Source organism: Saccoglossus kowalevskii, chromosome 19 (genome assembly GCF_978046115.1).
Source record: "Saccoglossus kowalevskii chromosome 19, keSacKowa6.1, whole genome shotgun sequence".
Taxonomy (NCBI): Eukaryota; Metazoa; Hemichordata; class Enteropneusta; family Harrimaniidae; genus Saccoglossus; species Saccoglossus kowalevskii.
In genome coordinates this window covers 11,899,331-11,920,838 of record NC_140659.1, presented here as the reverse complement: position 1 = coordinate 11,920,838, position 21,508 = coordinate 11,899,331, and the positions used below count along the sequence as shown (strand labels likewise).

Below are 21,508 nucleotides of genomic sequence, written 5' to 3'. Positions count from 1 at the left end.
ACTAAATGGTGATTTACAAACTTGAATTTAGTATATATATATATGCATTATGTTTGCTGTGCGTTAATAAAATGGATCGTTACATTTTATACAATACGATTTAGTTATAACACCTTTCTGTGCGATTTGAATAACACCATGGATTCAAATCATTCGAAGTAAGACATCAAATATCTTGAGTTTTGTAATATTTGTGCTTGACATTATGTCGCTGCTCACCAACTATGGCCACCGAACTCAATAATTTCCGCACCAAAAATGGACCAAACATCCAAGAAGCCGGTAATCACTGTTTTATCGATATATGATATATCTAACTGACATTTTAAACAGTGTACGCGCAGACGGAAGACAATGAATCAATATGTCTTGTGGGCCTTCTCCTCCAAACGAGATCTCGGCGGCGATTCTACGATCTATTGCGTTTGGCCAATTATCGCGAAAAAACATAATAGTTATAAAATGAGTATTCATAGTTTTTGTCATAAATTATTGATGAATTTTGTTTTTGAAAGAATTATTTCGTATTGGTGAATAACTAATTACGTATTTTTAAATAACAAAGTGCGATGAACGAGTGTTTTTTAATCAGTAGGTGAAATGCTCACGATCAAATGTCATTGCACGACACATGCTAATTGCATAGTAGTTTCGGTATCACAAGAACCGTTTTGAAAACAATTATTCATATTTACAGTATTTCGCATATGTGAGTCTGTTATGTAGAAACAAAATAATCCAATATTGAACACGCGTTGTCCTGTCAGTGGATGGAACGTGTACTCAACATGTATGATTTAATAATCTAGTTTTATAAACAAATATATTAGAACGCTTTTAAGTGAAATAAAGATTGCCGCTCGTCATGAACGAGGTTAGTGACGTATTGTCCATCACCGGATCAGTAAACTATAGTGCCTAATTGGCAATTCCGGTGATGGGGTGGCATATAGCGCTGTACTTAGTCGGATTTTGTATTCGATTACTCTGTAACGTGTAGTCTGGTTTGAAGCTCACTCAGAACGCGTACGGCCTGGTATGAAGTACGGCCATCGTCTCTTGTGCACAAATACAAATGAGACGTTTGAAAGTTTCATTCTCAGCTGTTTCAAATCAAACATTTATTTGCTATGTAGTGGTGTGATAGACAGATATTTGGAAGGAAATTTTAGTAATTATTGCATGACTAGCTACAAATGAGACTGTAGATGGTATGGCGCACTGTGATAAAACATTGCTTGACATTGAAACCTGAAATTTGGTAATTAAACATTCATACGCGTAACGTGGTATATATTTCTGCATGTAGATGGCTAAATGGTTGATAAGATAACGTATTTGAACTATATATCACGTGACACCGAAGCCCGCGTAGTCTAAATAAAGTTCTCTGATTCTGTTCAAAACTTTTTGGATTTCGGCATTCCCATGATGTATCCTTGGGAGGAAAAGATTATAATAATAATAAGGTTATGACACCCGCTCTACCGTCTTCCTGCATACTTTGAGGTATCTTCGTAATAACCTCATATTAATTCATAGTCAGCTGGCGTAAAAGTGATAATAAAATAAATCTACCGATGGTTACCACATGGGAACATATATCTTGAATGCGACTTGAAACTAAAGAATTTTTTTTCGATATTTCCAAAGTACCTGGTCAACAACATCTAAAAATAGTTTAACTAGCACCTGTTGTCTGTTGTCACTTGTAATTGCGTGACCCTGGCATATTTTCGGTATTCATAATTGTAATATTTAATTAAATAATGTGCGAATTTATTCAAATTTTAACCCAACGAACATTATAAAAACAAAGACTCGAGCTGGTTTACTTCATTCAATAGCTGAGTGGTCTGGTCCCTGACAGTCTAGTCCACTGAGCAAAAAATAAACGATGAAATTGTTTACTTTGTTGCCGTCTCTACTATGTCTAGTATCGAGCATCTGTACTGGAGGTAAGTTTATGACGGTGGAGTCGTCTGCTGTGTAGCTGTCACGTATTAGAATATATTTGTCAGAAACTTTTCATTGTTTTGCCTTACGTAAACATCAATGAAGAGCGGAATGAAATGTCATATCTCTGTAATTATTGCACTGTCATACTCTGGATTACTCCTCGACATCCTTGACTTAAAAAAAATATACGACTCGATTACATTTTTGACGGTGCCGCTGTTATGGTAACCACGCTTACAATAATGAAGCTATGATAATTTGGTGTAATTGTTTGCCAGTCTATTTGTGTGAACGAAAACGATTATATTTCATAACAGTATCAACAGCTTAAACTTACCGTAAATATTATTTTTCCACTAGACGGTTGTTCCCGACATTGAATAATGTCATTGTTGTCTTTTTTCTATGTTCCTGTGCTTGTAAAATTTCATATACGACTTGTATTCAAGATCTATGTTTGGGTATGTTATTTCCACTTTGTAAAGAGTGTAAATATGACATTCTGCCCAAGACTGAACCATATCCGATATTTGCGCCAACGTGACAGGGTTGTACATTTTCTATTCATATTGGAATTATGCCAAGTTAATGCGTTACCAGGCGTCAATCAGAACTATTCGAAACAAGAACCAGTAAACTAAAACTAAGGTTGGCCGAAGTCGCATACGCCAATAAATGAATTTGGGTCAATTTGATCTGGCCTTCGCATTCAGTCTGTGGCACACTCATCCAGTTAGAGGGATCGAACCGTTATGGTAGTTCCATCAAAGTAGGATTTGAACTCGTCTACCGACCACATAGCCCGATACAATACCCACTACGCAGCTGGCTAAATAAAACTGACATAAAACAAATATTGCCAGCAAACACGTTGTGAATTTGTGGTTACTACCTCCAGAGCACTCAACCAGCTAACCCGAGTCAATATGAGGCTACTGTCAGGGGGAAAATCTCTCCACTCTCGGGTTCTCTACACGTGTCAGGGGGAAACTCGTCTCGTCTCTCTATCGCGTCCCCTTGAGGTATGGGATCGGGAAAGTCACTTATACCTTACAGTCAAATAAGACACACACAACGAAATACGTTTCAGCTCTCGTTTTAGTCGGTCAATCGAGCACTCTATAAGACACAGCGCCCTGGGGAAAAGTCCCCAAGACTATCGCAAGGTTGACCCAAGACTCTTTTAGACTGCGTCAACACTCGTCCCAAGGCTCTCCAGGACTGGACCACCACTCTTCAGGACTGCCTCTCTCTACTGCGTCTATCGTGGAGTATTCCTCAAGACCGACTCAAACTCTATTTATTCATTTTCAAAACTTTAACCAATTACAAAGCAGTAAAAAGACTCTAGGGCGTAACCTTCAATCATAAAGCCAATCACACTAAGAACTGAATACGTCATATCTTTTGATTAATCGTTCACTACATTAATAACTATGGATACCAACTGTCAGAATCGCGACGGTTATCTGGTAATAAGTTCCAAATCACTGAGCCAAGTTCCGTCCAAAACTTCAAATAGGCCTAAACGATGACAGACATAACACAGCAATTCAGCTAATAATCAACTAATTAAGTCGGTCAACAGATACGCAAAAACAAATTCATGACACATCCCTTCACCCAAACTGAGATTGTGCCTCCTGGCATAACACGTTCATAAATCAAAGATACCGTCAGCCACTCATCGTCATAGGGTTAAATACAATACTAATAAAAGGTATAAATCAAAAAGAGTAAAACACACTAATTAAGTACAATAATTATAAAGTCTAAATACAATGGTTATAAAGTCACAAATATCAACGGTTATAAATCAAAAACAAGGGAAAGGCTACCAATAGACTCACTTTTCTCAAAACAGTTCGATGAGATAACCCTTCGCTGCACTGTCTCCGTTACTAAGGTTACAAACTCTATATCAAAAGGTCAAAAAAACTAAGGCGTGGCGGTGTAACCATACGAATCAGCCCATCGCTGCAGTCGACAGCATGATCACGTGAATACCAGGGATGCGTCTCTCGGTTAAAGCATTGCAAAGCGGTAACTAATAAACAATGAAAAAAAAGCTATTAATCAAACTCCTGTCATATACGCTTATAAACTTCAACTGAACTCAAAAGTCGTTAATCTAAACACAAGTCATACGGCAACAAAAGCTTGCGTTATCAAACAATACATATATAGGCGCACCAAACTCTCATCTCAAAAAGACATTAAAAAACGTTACAAAGGTGCTATCAACTCAAAAAGCGTCAGAAGTATTCCGGAAACAACACATAAACAAAAACAACTCTTAAAACGTCGATATCTCATACATCGACAAATCTCAAAACTCTTAAAAAACTCATTGGGGCATTACTTTCCCCATCATATTCCGTACTCATAAACTCATTAAAACACTATAAACTTCACAAAACTCATAACACTGTGTTGCAAATACTTGTCCACTGAGGCGCGCTTAAATCGTTATAAAGGACCTCGCACGTCACTAAATATCAGTTCAAAACAAAGCTCTGGGCGCTTACATACATACAATTCAACATCACTAAAAGAAACGGTAAAAACGATAGGAAAAGCAAGCAATACATTACATTACTGAGCAATGGTGTTGGGATTGTGGAAAAGAGTTCAATGTCTTGAGTTACACAGTGTCAGTTACAGTGTCCAACGAGCGGTTCTCTAAGCAATACACATATAGCTAAAGTCAAAGTCTATAAGCGTCTCCTCTTGTCATCGCGTTAGTCCGGGGTCGTTCTATGTCATCTTCTTGTCTTTAATGTCGCTCAATTCTTAATTATACAGTCCTATACGATACTTGTCCTTCCGAAGGGGCTTCGAAGTCTTCATCTCTTCAGCGTTGTACATCGGTGCCATACTGGTAAAGCCGTTAGTCGTCAAGCGCGGTTTCTGAGTCATCTCTGCCATGGAGCTGTTAGTTCGGTTCGCAAGAAAGACACACCTTCGCCATTTCACTTTTCTTCTCAGGATGTCAATGTGTGTTAAACACCTGCCCGGGTTCATCCAAAACGTGTCAGGCGGTAAATTCTTTCTCCTCTCAAGGTCTCCACACTTGTCAGGGGGGAAACTCGTCTCGTCTCTCTATCGCGTCCCCTTGAGGTATGGGATCGGGAAAGTCACTTATACCTTACAGTCAAATAAGACACACACAACGAATTACGTTTCAGCTCTCGTCTTAGTCGGTCAATCGAGCACTCTATAAGACACAGCGCCCTGGGGAAAAGTCCCCAAGACTATCGCAAGGTTGACCCAAGACTCTTTTAGACTGCGTCAACACTCGTCCCAAGGCTCTCCAGGACTGGACCACGACTCTCCAGGACTGCCTCTCTCTACTGCGTCTATCGTGGAGTATTCCTCAAGACCGACTCAAACTCTCTTTATTCATTTTCAAAACTTTAACCAATTACAAAGCAGTAAAAAGACTCTAGGGCGTAACCTTCAATCATAAAGCCAATCACACTAAGAACTGAATACGTCATATCTTTTGATTAATCGTTCACTACATTAATAACTATGGATACCAACTGTCAGAATCGCGACGGTTATCTGGTAATAAGTTCCAAATCACTGAGCCAAGTTCCGTCCAAAACTTCAAATAGGCCTAAACGATGACAGACATAACACAGCAATTCAGCTAATAATCAACTAATTAAGTCGGTCAACAGATACGCAAAAACAAATTCATGACACATCCCTTCACCCAAACTGAGATTGTGCCTCCTGGCATAACACGTTCATAAATCAAAGATACCGTCAGCCACTCATCGTCATAGGGTTAAATACAATACTAATAAAAGGTATAAATCAAAAAGAGTAAAACACACTAATTAAGTACAATAATTATAAAGTCTAAATACAATGGTTATAAAGTCACAAATATCAACGGTTATAAATAAAAAACAAGGGAAAGGCTACCAATAGACTCACTTTTCTCAAAACAGTTCGATGAGATAACCCTTCGCTGCACTGTCTCCGTTACTAAGGTTACAAACTCTATATCAAAAGGTCAAAAAAACTAAGGCGTGGCGGTGTAACCATACGAATCAGCCCATCGCTGCAGTCGACAGCATGATCACGTGAATACCAGGGATGCGTCTCTCGGTTAAAGCATTGCAAAGCGGTAACTAATAAACAATGAAAAAAAAGCTATTAATCAAACTCCTGTCATATACGCTTATAAACTTCAACTGAACTCAAAAGTCGTTAATCTAAACACAAGTCATACGGCAACAAAAGCTTGCGTTATCAAACAATACATATATAGGCGCACCAAACTCTCATCTCAAAAAGACATTAAAAAACGTTACAAAGGTGCTATCAACTCAAAAAGCGTCAGAAGTATTCCGGAAACAACACATAAACAAAAACAACTCTTAAAACGTCGATATCTCATACATCGACAAATCTCAAAACTCTTAAAAAACTCATTGGGGCATTACTTTCCCCATCATATTCCGTACTCATAAACTCATTAAAACACTATAAACTTCACAAAACTCATAACACTGTGTTGCAAATACTTGTCCACTGAGGCGCGCTTAAATCGTTATAAAGGACCTCGCACGTCACTAAATATCAGTTCAAAACAAAGCTCTGGGCGCTTACATACATACAATTCAACATCACTAAAAGAAACGGTAAAAACGATAGGAAAAGCAAGCAATACATTACATTACTGAGCAATGGTGTTGGGATTGTGGAAAAGAGTTCAATGTCTTGAGTTACACAGTGTCAGTTACAGTGTCCAACGAGCGGTTCTCTAAGCAATACACATATAGCTAAAGTCAAAGTCTATAAGCGTCTCCTCTTGTCATCGCGTTAGTCCGGGGTCGTTCTATGTCATCTTCTTGTCTTTAATGTCGCTCAATTCTTAATTATACAGTCCTATACGATACTTGTCCTTCCGAAGGGGCTTCGAAGTCTTCATCTCTTCAGCGTTGTACATCGGTGCCATACTGGTAAAGCCGTTAGTCGTCAAGCGCGGTTTCTGAGTCATCTCTGCCATGGAGCTGTTAGTTCGGTTCGCAAGAAAGACACACCTTCGCCATTTCACTTTTCTTCTCAGGATGTCAATGTGTGTTAAACACCTGCCCGGGTTCATCCAAAACGTGTCAGGCGGTAAATTCTTTCTCCTCTCAAGGTCTCCACACTTGTCAGGGGGGAAACTCGTCTCGTCTCTCTATCGCGTCCCCTTGAGGTATGGGATCGGGAAAGTCACTTATACCTTACAGTCAAATAAGACACACACAACGAATTACGTTTCAGCTCTCGTCTTAGTCGGTCAATCGAGCACTCTATAAGACACAGCGCCCTGGGGAAAAGTCCCCAAGACTATCGCAAGGTTGACCCAAGACTCTTTTAGACTGCGTCAACACTCGTCCCAAGGCTCTCCAGGACTGGACCACGACTCTTCAGGACTGCCTCTCTCTACTGCGTCTATCGTGGAGTATTCCTCAAGACCGACTCAAACTCTCTTTATTCATTTTCAAAACTTTAACCAATTACAAAGCAGTAAAAAGACTCTAGGGCGTAACCTTCAATCATAAAGCCAATCACACTAAGAACTGAATACGTCATATCTTTTGATTAATCGTTCACTACATTAATAACTATGGATACCAACTGTCAGAATCGCGACGGTTATCTGGTAATAAGTTCCAAATCACTGAGCCCAGTTCCGTCCATAACTTCAAATAGGCCTAAACGATGACAGACATAACACAGCAATTCAGCTAATAATCAACTAATTAAGTCGGTCAACAGATACGCAAAAACAAATTCATGACACATCCCTTCACCCAAACTGAGATTGTGCCTCCTGGCATAACACGTTCATAAATCAAAGATACCGTCAGCCACTCATCGTCATAGGGTTAAATACAATACTAATAAAAGGTATAAATCAAAAAGAGTAAAACACACTAATTAAGTACAATGATTATAAAGTCTAAATACAATGGTTATAAAGTCACAAATATCAACGGTTATAAATCAAAAACAAGGGAAAGGCTACCAATAGACTCACTTTTCTCAAAACGGTTCGATGAGATAACCCTTCGCTGCACTGTCTCCGTTACTAAGGTTACAAACTCTATATCAAAAGGTCAAAAAAAACTAAGGCATGGCGGTGTAACCATGCGATCAGCCCATCGCTGCAGTCGACAGCATGATCACGTGAATACCAGGGATGCGTCTCTCGGTTAAAGCATTGCAAAGCGGTAACTAATAAACAATGAAAAAAAAGCTATTAATCAAACTCCTGTCATATACGCTTATAAACTTCAACTGAACTCAAAAGTCGTTAATCTAAACACAACTCATACGGCAACAAAAGCTTGCGTTATCAAACAATACATATATAGGCATATAATCGCGATGGTTATCTGGTAATAAGTTCCAAATCACTGAGCCAAGTTCCGTCCATAACTTCAAATAGGCCTAAACGACGACAGACATAACACAGCAATTCAGCTAATAATCAACTAATTAAGTCGGTCAACAGATACGCAAAAACAAATTCATGACACTACTTACAAGAATGTACCTGATTGGCTACCCAACACTAACACTTAACAGTCAGACCAGTCAGAAAACAGATTGTTTGTGGTCAGTTTTTTTGACGTATTAAATTCTGTATTGTATTACTCAACTCAACTGGCTAAATTAATTAAGTGGCCACACGGAACAAGTCCTCATGCAGTATGTTTCAATTTACATACAGTATTGGTGTTCGTTCGGGAAATGAATCCACAATTTAATTTTATATTATAATTTGGAACAATCAATTTGAAAATTAAAGTTAGGAATGCAAATTAAAGAAAATACATATATATATATATACCATGAAATTCAACAATTATGTTTGCAAATTATAAAAGGCAATATATCGCGCAGGCTAAAAAAACCGTTTGGACACGATGTTGTTCTAAGCTACAGTGTGGCGTAGAATGGCATATGTTAGTGTTGTATAGCTACATTGGAGAAAAAAAAAGAACAGACTTTGGTCAATCGGCAAGTTTACTTAATATGTATTTATGACTTTTCGTATTTCAGGTGGTCGTCGCATTATAACGCACTATTGCAAATGATATCATCATAATGTAACGTCAACACAAACAATTGCACGTATTATATTCGTCAAAAAATCTTAATGTAAAAAGCCTCAACTAGTGTAATATGGTCGATCCATCCCTGAGTTACATAGATCCATGTGGTGATAGCGTTATTTGTATTACATGACAGCGAACTACACAACACGTATATGTAGCAAAATACAAAGTGCAGTACTCCAGTAAATCTGAATGTATCATCATTTTTCTAGAAACATGGAGTAAAGAATACAATGCTGTTTGAGACTATGGTGGTGTTTGAACATAATGCCATACCTTATGTAACTATAATTACTAATTTCAATTTCTAAGGAAATTGACATAAAAACTTATTGTTGGTTAATTGTTTACACTTTATTCTTTCCCTAGATGCTGCTTTTCCATCGGGCCTCAAAGCGTACTGGCCTCTGAATGAAAAGTCACTTACACAAGACGAGTCTGGAAATGGAAATGATGGTGTAGCTACCGGGGCAACATTAGATTCAAATGGTGCTGGCGATATATGCAGTGCCTATCGTTTCCATGGCAATGCCAATTCTTACATTGAATTTCCAAATAATGGTGCGTATGATACTCGTTATTCGATCACCATGCTAGCATATGTCTACCCTACTGGTAACAGCGGTCCGATATTCAACTTTAAACGAGACAACTGGGGTGTCCATTTATGGCAAACTGCCCCAACACAAGAGTTTGTTCGTTTCTGTAATCGTGCTTTGCAGTTTACCAATTACTTAGCTGTCAATGTCCTGAAACACAACGATTGGAATTTCTTTGGAGCTACTTACGATTATAGTAGTGGTATTGCTAAACTGTGGCTGAATGGTGCTGAAGTGGCTAGTCAGAATATTGGTGTAACTGAGATTTCAACTCAATATGAAGCACGTATGGGTGCACGTGTTGGAGATGGAAGATACTTCCAGGGTATGATAACGTGTATGCAAATATATGACAAAGCATTGTCTGCAAGTGAAATGATACAAGCGCAACAAATGTGTGAAATATGCCCAGGTAAGTCTAATGCAGAGCAACATTTTATGAACAATATGCATTGCTATATTATAAATTAGTAACTATTGTGTAGGTTGATTTTTTATATCCATACTTATTTCAATCACAGTATTAAGCCTTGAACGAATAGTAACAGATACAACACAGTTTGTCAATGTGCAATAACGAATTTATAATTTGAGTTCCATGATATTACAAACGACTATTTGAACATAATGTAAATTCATTTGAAGCAACCTTGTCAATGAACAGTAATAATTTTTTTAGAAACAACTGATCGAATTAGAAGATTATTTTCAATAACATTAATAGTCAACAACAGTTTACTGTATGTGCTGGCAAGGACGTTTGAAACAACGGTTATACTACCTTTTCAGTTGTGATCACATCTTGCCCAAAACTATGAACAGTGATAAACATATCTCAACCCCAATGAATTGTGTGTGTCAATGTGTTAGGGAAAATTGCACACCTTGCAACAACTTTTTGATAAAAGACATGCCTATTATGAGTCGCGTTGTTATCGTTCAGAGTGTATTTATTACTGTTCCATACATGTTGCAAATGTTGATTTGAGACCTAACGATCTGACGTTTGAATACCACATTGTTTTATTTCTCAGAAATGCCAACTGAAGTGCTCACACCAGTTGCATATTGGCCTCTGAATGCAAAGTCACTTACACAAGACGAGTCTGGAAATGGAAATGATGGTGTAGTTACCGGGGCAACATTAGACTCAAATGGTGCTGGCGATATATGCAGTGCCTATCGTTTCCATGGCAATGCCAATTCTTATATTGAATTTCCAAACAACGGTGCATATGATACTCGTTATTCCATCACCATGCTGGCATATGTCTACCCTACTGGTAACAGCGGTCCAATATTCAACTTTAAACGAGACAACTGGGGTGTCCATTTATGGCAAACTGCCCCAACCCAAGAGTTTGTTCGTTTTTGTAATCGTGCTTTGCAGTTTACCAATTACTTAGCTGTCAATGTCCTGAAACACAACGATTGGAATTTCTTTGGAGCTACTTACGATTATAGTAGTGGTATTGCTAAACTGTGGTTGAATGGTGCTGAAGTGGCTAGTCAGAATATTGGTGTAACTGAGATTTCAACTCAATATGAAGCACGTATGGGTGCACGTGTTGGAGATGGAAGATACTTCCAGGGTATGATAACGTGTATGCAAATATATAACAAAGCATTGTCTGCAAGTGAAATGGAACAAGCGCAACAAATGTGTGAAATATGCCCAGGTAAGTCTAATGCAGAGCAAAATTCTATAAACAATATGCATTGCTATATTATAAAGCGCTACAAATGTGTACCATATGCTTAGGTATGAAATACGTTGATAATATAACTTTGGATCATTCTTTCTTGCTAATCCACTGAATAGTGAACAACATTAATCTGGTCAGCTGTCAGTTGAACAATATCAGTATTGTAACTACGTCATGATATACAGTTTCAAGTCAATAACGATGTGAGCTACGTTAGACTAATGGAAGTTTTCAAATTTCTTCTGGTGTCACTAGGACGACACATTAAAACAAGATTAATATTAATGATGTTACAATGTATTTCCCACTCAGCCCAGACCACAACAGCAGCGCCAACTACAAAGAACCCTACCACTGCAGCGCCGACCACTGCAGCACCAACCACTGCAGCACCAACAACTGCCGTACCGACCACGAAACAACCAACCACTGCAGCGCCACCTAGTGAAAACCCAATTACAGTGGAGCCTACAGAGGAACCAACAGAGCAAGGTTTGTAGCCTCAAATAAAGTTTTAAAAAGGAAAAACAAGATTAAAGCAGCCAAAGCTGTAACTGTCGATATTTCTTCTATAATCTATGTCTTAAATTTCTTGTATCATTAGTGCCAATTTCCAACGATCATTGCCGTAATGAGCACTCTGGAAGCATATCATTAATGCTACGTTGCACATTAAATCACTTGCAAGTAAAAAAGATGGCCTAATTGTGTCTATGCAATATGTTGGTCATCTTTATGATCTAAATCGAAATCTAAATCACTGCTATTGTTGCTTTGAATATATGTATAACGCATTCAAACGTATATTTTGTATGAGACGAATAGTGAGTTTAGAATAGAACTACTATAGGACTGCCATTTAGGGATTTATCTTAATATAAGTCCTGTTTTCGAAATTTCAAGTTTTTTGCACATTTACGCATACATGACACCACTAACCAGCCTGATCTGACCCATCTCTAAGATAGTCCTACGAAACAATGAATGCATGTAACACATCATTATCCGATCATTTCTGTGAACCCAATGTTTCAGAATGCGAACTGCCTGAGGGACTTGTCAACGTGGCTAGTAAAGGAATCGCATCACAAAGTTCCAAAAAGGGAGGTGGTAAAGCCGAAAAAGCGATTGACGGAAACAACAGCAGCGACTTTAAACAGAAGTCGTGCTCTAGAACAACACTTGAATCTGATCCATGGTGGAAAGTTGACCTCGGACGGAGTATGGATATTTACAAAGTCACTATCACCAATAGACAAGATTGCTGCGGTAAGTCTGAGCATTCATCGTTTCAGCTGAACGATCTGACAACATTTCTTATTCGGTAACATTTTAAATGTAGAGATAACTCTTAATAATTTTAGTTTGTAATACCGGAGTAATTCCATTGATTGTTGATATGTTTGCATATCTACCCATACAACGTACTGTATATGATAATATATTATTTATATATGAAATGCTACCAAGTAAATTAGACTTGTGCAAATACCATTATGACAGTAGACCTGTTGTTTTGTATTTACAGGTGATCTTGAAAATTCTTAATGCCGAGGTTCATATCGGAGACAGTGAAAACACAGGACAAAATGCCATGTGCGGCGCTAAGATCTCAGACAGTGGAGAGACTATTGACGTCATATGTGATTGTGGGGAGCCAATCACTGGACGCTACGTCAGCATTCAACTGCTTGGTGTAACTGAAGAATTAACAATATGCGAAGTCGAGGTTATGGCTCTTCCATCAAGTGAACCAACCGAGATACGTAAGTGGAATATTACTCGTATTTTAAAGGCGCTGCAATTTGTCAATACGTTTTTCATTATGGCTGCTGGGATCCCATGGAGAAGTCCACGACTGTTCAATTCTCTGCCGTCTTTGTTTCCATTGTTCCTCTGATATATGATATGGTGTTCGGAACAGTGGACTTAAAGTGTAACTGAATTGGGCCAATTGACTTTTTTGTGTGCAAAAAATATTTATAAACAACATTATGAAACAAAATCAAGTGAAAATGGTATATAAATTGGGTAAACAGTCAATGATATTCCAAAACCGGGCCACTCCCCCTTTTCCCGTCACCTTCGAGTTTTTTCGGCATTACGAGTGTTGCCGAAATGGCGCCACCAACGGGGACCATAAAGCAGGAGATTGCTAGCAGACAAGATTGTTAACCATTTTCCATACGCAAGCGTTTAGTAAACCAGCATACAGTACAGTTCTCGCGAAAGCTTTGGCCTTTGTGGCATCATTGTCGCCTACGCATGGCTTCATTGTCGCCCCAGCATCGCATCATTGCGGCATCAGCTTCGTGTCATTGAAAATTGAAGCTGTGCTCGCCTCGCTTATTTTGTGGCATCATCGTGGCCTCAGGTTCGCAGTCTCATGGCATCAACATGGCATCAGCTTCAAAGTATTGTGACATGAGTATGACCTCATTATTTGCACACAGTAAAGGAAAACACATGTAAAGAAGTTCGATATATAATCGATTTGAAATTCAGGGCGGTAAGGGGAATAAAATAATAAAATAAAATAATCAAGAGTAAAATGACATTTTACTAAAAAGATATCTTGTTGAATTATTTTAGTGTTGCGAGTATTGGGCACCAACAACTTTGTGAAGTAAATTACAATCGGCAAGGTGACGAGTGTCGTATTGGCTGCAAGGAAAATTGTGATAAATTTAAATCACACGATGCAATCGTCGTTCGGATACAACAAAATTTGCTATATACGAAATGAAACTGTTCTTGTTATAAAATTACCATTTTTTCACTCATTTCATTTGCTGGTAAGAGAACCGATCCCATGCCCGGACTATTAATACATGCAAAACCCACGTACGCTGCCTGGTGCGTCGGCGTTGTCGCCAGTCATCTTGATACAAAGTTCCAAAACAAGTGCGTACATTCCCACCTATGATTGGATGGTTGTGATGGCGTCGGTCTTTGATAACATTTGACATCCAATTTTCAAAATTAAGTCACGATCAGCATGGACGTATTTGGTGACCAGCCGATGAACAATTTGAAAATTATGATTCACACGAAAGTCCTTCGATACTGAAAATCGTCGACCCCAGCCTAGTCTGGTTTATCTTATTTCCCAACTCACAAAACTGATTTGTATCTCAGCCCTGTTTTTTTTTCTTTTTTTGAACTGAGGTCAAATCCCATCCGTTTGTCAAAACATGGAGCTCCATGGTCAAAATATGCCGATGTTTTTTCAGTGAATAATTGTGAAGCCTGTCACAGCGCAAAAAAACTTAGTGAATCGACGCCGGAGATTGGATGGTACGACGACCCTTCAATTTGCATCAAATATGCTTTGTTACAACACCATTGATTGGCTGAGAGTCACCTGATCGGGGCACGACCTGGGTCACAGAACCATATTTGTCCGTATTATCGACAGAACTTTGCGAGAGAACCACACCCACTTTTTCATCCATTTTTAGCGCGAAGTTGCCAACAAATGTCGAAAAACTCATGAATTTTATGGATTCGAATAACATAAAGCTAGCGATTGGCAAGACTGGTTAATAATATATCCCCCGATGCTCTTTGATTTTTTTAATTTCAAGGTGAGAAATGGATAGTTGAAGGTCCATCGATTTCAAGGCGACTATTCCACTGCAATAACTCTACGCACTGTTGTAGTTTCGAGAGGTAAAAAAATATATAATAAATAGTACTTGTTTCATTATTTGGTTTTACAGCAAATTACGGAACATGATCTCGGTGAATTGCTATATATAAATGCTGATTGTGTTGAATGGCGGACGTCGGGACCGTTTGGAGAAACCAACGGGGATCGATATTCCAAACAAATTATTGGGACACGGTCGGTGGACCTTTCAAACAAATGAAATTATTAACGAAAGACGTGATTTTTCTAGATATATACGAACATATATATACCAAATATATGCAAAATTGACAAATACACAAAGTCGTGTAATATTATGCTTTTATGGTCCTTCGGCTTGTCTTCTCCTTGGGGGGGGGGAACAACAATAATTCAGTGGACCAAAGCCGTCAAGAACACCAGGAAATATTGGAATGGAGCTTCTCCTCATAACGTTATCTGCAGTGCCCGAATCATTTATCAATACGTATCATTTACGCCCGAATCATTTATCAGTACAATTTCATTTGTTTCGATCTTGCAGTTGTAGGTATTCGCATCCTACCGGACGCACACAAATTTACATTTTAGAGTGCAGATTTTCTAACATTATTGATACATTGTTCAGGTGGAGTTTAATAAAAATAACAACGTTAAGATTTTCGGTCACGATGTTCAAACTCTGTGCCTGTGCCTTAACCAGGTGCCTGAATCGTCATGGTCATTTTGGGGAGGCACACGATCACCCACATCGCGTATTTTCTCGCAGGTTCAAACCTGTATGGGCCACTTTGTCCCTGGCACTGTAAAACAAAATCGTGACATCTCTCGTTGTCATCATATTCCTCGATCTCATAACTCTCGTCAGACGATGATAAGATAGATTCCGTGTCGCTTTCCGAGCACTGCATGCGTATAGCGGCCATTGTGAAACGATGACAAGTTCCCCCCGTGACGTCACAAATCACCCTTGCATGCTAATTAGGTTCTCTAGCTGAAGCCTCGTTCTGAGTCGGCCAAGAAATTGGACGTGGGCGTTTCCTTATCCAGAACATTATTATTGCTAGTTTATTTAATTTATGTTCATTTTTCACTTGTTTTGTTTTCATAATGTTGTTTATAAATAAATTTTGCACACAAAGAAAGTCAATTGTCCCAATTCAGTTACACTTTAAAGACGGGGTAGAATGGAACTTTATTGGAGGGGCAATAAACAATTATCATGGGTTTTTTGGTCGCAACGGTAGCCACGGATCTCGGTAGTCATTTTCAATGAACTATTTGCCGCTACAATCTATATAGCACACCTTTATAATTTACCAATCAATGTGGCATACTTCAAAAATGTTGAAGATAAATAAATAGGTGTAGCGGTACGATGCAAATAACGATTGTGGCTGTATAGTCTGGTACATACACAGCTGATAACGAAATTAATTGATATAATACTTACCAAACATGTGTACACCATTGATTGCTTTTCATGAGTTATAGAAAAAAACAACTAATTACTGAATTCCGTATTTGAAGTTTAATTTTTAATTTTAATTTTAATATTGTGTGTTTGTTTTTACAGCTGAGGAAGGAACAACTATCCCACCAACATTAGGTATGTATTTGCCGTGCTTGCATTTGAATATTTAGTCCTCATCGATACTATAGTTCCTCGAAGTATAACCTTACGTATATGTATACATAATTTGGACAGACCAACATACAACAGTAGAAATACACTCACTTATCGATACGTATGAATTATACATATGTATTGTTTTTGCAAACACATGTTGTTATTTGCTTTTAATTTTACCTCAACAGCATGTACAAACCCTGATGGCCTAGTAAATATCGCCGTGGGTAAGCGTGCCAGCCAAAGCTCAACTAATAAGAATGGGGCTGTTGCTAGTCGTGCCGTGGATGGTAACAAGGACAGTGACCTGAAAGCTGGAAAGTCATGCGTACAAACCAATAAGGAGTATCAGCCCTGGTGGAAGCTAGATTTGGGAGCTCCCACAGATGTGTATCAAGTCGTCATCACCAATAGAATGGATTGTTGCTGTGAGTCTCATTCATAATCGTGGGACCCACTCATTGCACATGTAATGAGATATTTAAAGTATATCGATGTATTTCACATATAGTGGTATATTCCACATGTAGTGATGTATTCGAAGTGTCATATTGTATTCCGTATACTGTAATTTTGTTACATCATCACATTCACAGAAGCATTTACAAGAACTCGTTTTGGATAATGATTTTTTACATTATTTAAAGTTTTAAATTGAGCTCAATGTGTATTCGTAGAAAGATACAGCTTTCCTCAGCAAAATTCATGACAATGTTGCTTTAATCTTCCTACTCCTACTATCATTGAACATCAGTTGTTAAAGCATGTTTAAAACTAATCGCACATTACGTATATGTGGAGCTTCGCCATAAAGTATGGCACCAGTAGGCATTTATTTGACAAATTCGATTCATAATGTTTATGACAATCTTTTCACTTGTTGATGTATATTGTAGCATTCCGTATGAAGAACGCCGAAGTTCGCGTTGGTGACAGTGAGAACTTTGAAGACAACCCAGTGTGTGGAATGATGGTGCTTGGTAAGCGATCTAGACAAGAGACAATCATAATGAACTGTGGATGCGGCGAATCATTGAGGGGTCGCTATGTTAGCATTCAGCTCATAGACAAAGAACAAATGCTCCATTTCTGTGAAGTGGAGGTAATGGCTTTTGGTCAAGAAGGAACTTTCAGACCTCCACGTAAGTAAAAACCTCATCAAGATAGACATGATTTGATTTAATGAACCTATTGCAATGTAAAAGCCGTTTCAAGTTTGGGATCTTCTTCTAACAGTCCCTGCAATCAGTTTTACTTTTCTCCTCTAAATGCCCATTTATATATTTTAATAAGTTGTAAAATGGGTATAAGTCACCCAATAGTTTTACGAAATTAAGCTATGATTAGCAAATAAATTACACATTCTTTCACGTTATTTCAATTGTAGTATTTCTATTCGTTAAAGAACAGGAACAAAATGAGCAATTCTTCAAATCTGCAATACAATTTGTTATTTTATAATCTGTTTTACAACAGACAAACATAATGTGATGGTAGTTCATGTTTGTAATCTAACATGGCAAAGAACAATCATTTTAATTCTTATCGAATTTCACGTTTTGTTATAGCTCCTGTCCCAACAACATTGCTAGTAGAAGACGGTAAGTCGCGTTAGTTGTATTGTTCATCATCGTTTCCTATAACATTAGTCCACGATATCAAATATGTGGAATAACAATGTATGTCAACTGAATCTGTACGACTTATCTTGATTTGTAATCAATGATGAAGAAAGAAATAATATCGTTCAATAAACCAAGTATAAAAAGGGTGTTGTGTTTTTTTATGATTTAAATATATACATTTATTTATTGTTGTCGAGATTGTTCATTGTTAATTCTAATTTATTATTTGCCACAAGCCAGGCAATGATTGGTAGTCAATAGTGTGTCAACGGGCTAGGTTATTCATAGTAATCTAGTTTTTTGATAGTTTTGGTTGATTTGACAACCAATGATTGGCAATCCTGTAAATATTTAGTTCGTCGTTACTACAAATAGTCATTGATGTGTTTTAACGAATCTCACTGTATACACATATAAAGTGTACACATACATAATATATATATACATATTATAAAAAAAATAACGTATGCACTATTTTATTTCAACATAGGAACAACTATTCCACCAACTGAAGGTAAGTCGAGATATGGACAGAATATGTAAACTTTAATAACAATAGAATAAGCAAACAATAAAAATGTACAATACAGCACACAGCAATGATATAATTATACAAACATAAATACTTCGTTTCAAAAAGTGAGCACAACAATTATAATTCCGGTAATTATAATTTGTGGTAATTAGTTTCACATGTTCTATTACAGCATGTATAAATCCCGATGGTCTGAGCAATATCGCCGTTGGTAAGATTGCCAGCCAGAGCTCAACTAACAAGAATGGCGCTGTTGCAAGCCGTGCAGTGGATGGAAACAAGAACGGTGATTTGAAAGCGGGAAAATCTTGCATACAAACCAACAAAGAATTTCAGCCGTGGTGGAAGCTAGATCTTGGCGAATCAAAAGATGTATATCAAGTTATTATTACTAATAGACAGGACTGTTGTTGTAAGTTGTATTATTATTATTCATCCGTCACCGTAACGCCATAAGTTACAGCGTGCCGTAATTTTGCGGTATTTTACGGGATATTTTCATCCTACCATATTAAGAAATGCGAATTCCAAATATGGAATTATTACGCGCGTAAGAGTCCTGTAATAATGAAAACAAAGTATTAATTAAGTATGGCTGCCACAAAGAAGTTCGCTGATTCTATTCTAAACATTTTGGATTTCGACATTCCCATTATGTATCCTTGGAAGGAAATGATGTATAATAATAAGGTTATTACGAGGATACCTCAAAGTATGCACTCAGACAGTACACCATCACATCGACCTCCGCTGCGCGTTGATCGATATTCCCGCTGTATTGTCTTCGTGCATACTTTGAGGTATCCTCGTAATAACCTCATAGTATTGCTGTTTTTATGTCTCTGAATATCCCACTTGCTGAAACATAATGTCTAGAATCAAAGCTCATTTTACCCACAAATAAATAGTCTATGGTGCAATACGTTTTGACCTGCATAAACAAATCGGGATTCAGTGTTAACATTGCTACTGTGTTTGTTCTCCAGCATTCCGTTTGAAGAACGCAGAAGTACGCGTTGGTGATAGTGAGAACTTTGAAGACAATCCAGTGTGCGGTATGATGGTAATGGGAAAACGGTCTAGACAAGAAACACTCATCATGAATTGCGGTTGTGGCGAATCAATGCGTGGAAGATATGTCAGCGTTCAACTCCAGGACAAGACTCAAATGCTGCATTTCTGTGAAGTGGAGGTTATGACGTTGTAGATTCATTATGTTCAAGTGACGGCGTGATAGACTCGTTAATTGTAATGTAATTGCATGAGGCATGAAATTAGTGAAATAAAAATACGATAGCAGATTGAAACTTGTCTTGGTTTATATTCTCCAACAAGACCCTTTAAAGCGCGGTGGTCGTTGCTCAGCGCGTGTTCAAATTTCATGTAAATTAACAATGTATTTTACACGCGTTGTATACGTCGCTATGAGTACCATATCGAACAGGACGCGGCACGACCCTTTAATATAATTTTTCAAAGCCATATATATTGTGTGGATAGAAAGACGCAGAAGGCATTATCCGCGGCTAGGCATGTTTTAAAGCAATGAATGCGATATATTTAGGTTTTAGTGATCTTTCGAAGAGAATTTGCTGTATACATACATATATACATATGATTTGGACGATGACGTAATCACGTGTGCATAAAAGCTTCACACTATGTCTGATTAAAAGTATTGTAATCTTCTTATGTAGATAAAACTATATATTTAAAAAAAAAGATAAAAAGTTTAATTTGGCGGGCGTGTGATGTCAGATGTAATGCGCGGGATTTTCCAATGTAATGTTTATGCGCAAGGTTACGCTCATCCAAAATGAATCCGTTAATTCGACCAATCACGGCCAGTATCTGCCGGCCAATCACAATATCAATTCATTCACCAATCACGACCAATAAACTGGCGTGAAGTGCCGGCTAATATAGTATATAGAGAGCTCTTGATCCGTAAGCTGTCATTCCAACGTCTGGTTCGAAAAGTTGCACAATATTTTCAAGACCGACCTTCGATTCCAGAGCTCCGCCGTGATGGCCCTACAAGAAGCCAACGAGGCATACCTAGTAGGTCTTTTCGAAGACACCAACCTGTGTGCCATTCACGCCAAACGTGTAACCATCATGCCCAAACATATCCAACTTGCCCGTCGCATCCCTAACACACGCAAACAAAAACTGCCTTTCTCAGGGCCACCACGTCCTTCAAAAAGAGAACTGCCGTCAAATGAGCGCTTCAATACAACATTATCACGATCACACTGAAATACATACATACAGCCACTTACACATAAAGTAAGTGCGTGTCAGTTTGTTCTGACGATAGTCATTATCTCACGTCCTTTGTTTCTTTCTAATCAATACCATATGAGAAGGTTGGACCACCTGCGAGTGCGAAACAATAGAAAATCATGTAATAATGTGTAGACGTGATGACGTCAACAAACACTTTTTAGTAATAATAGTCTGCAGATATGCATATCAATTATTAACAATGTCCCTGGGTTTAAGCGCGCAAGTTATCTTTTTTTGTTGTGTAATTTTTTTTTCCCAAATATTTCCCACTCAACACAAGAAACAATATTCGGTTTTCTATTACTCACTGATAACACTTTTCTACCTATTATAGTGACATGACCAGAGTTTGTTTTCCTGAACTATAAATCGTTTGCCAGACAAAACACTTGAGGAGTAGTAAA

The 21,508-nt window shown here is 38.0% G+C and overlaps 1 protein-coding gene across 1 annotated transcript; it reads left to right on the top strand.

Moving 5' to 3' along the window:
- The first annotated feature begins 224 nt into the window (after positions 1-224).
- Positions 225-20,122, top strand: LOC100367054 (uncharacterized). Its single transcript, XM_085493692.1, has 12 exons — positions 225-282; positions 9,459-10,100; positions 10,723-11,367; positions 11,707-11,886; positions 12,430-12,667; positions 12,898-13,142; positions 16,868-17,083; positions 17,552-17,797; positions 18,224-18,256; positions 18,771-18,794; positions 18,988-19,227; positions 19,802-20,122. Exons 1-12 carry the CDS (start codon positions 225-227, stop codon positions 20,020-20,022), a joined length of 2,988 nt encoding a protein of 995 aa, XP_085349818.1. The 3' UTR covers positions 20,023-20,122.
- Positions 20,123-21,508: the final 1,386 nt, after the last annotated feature.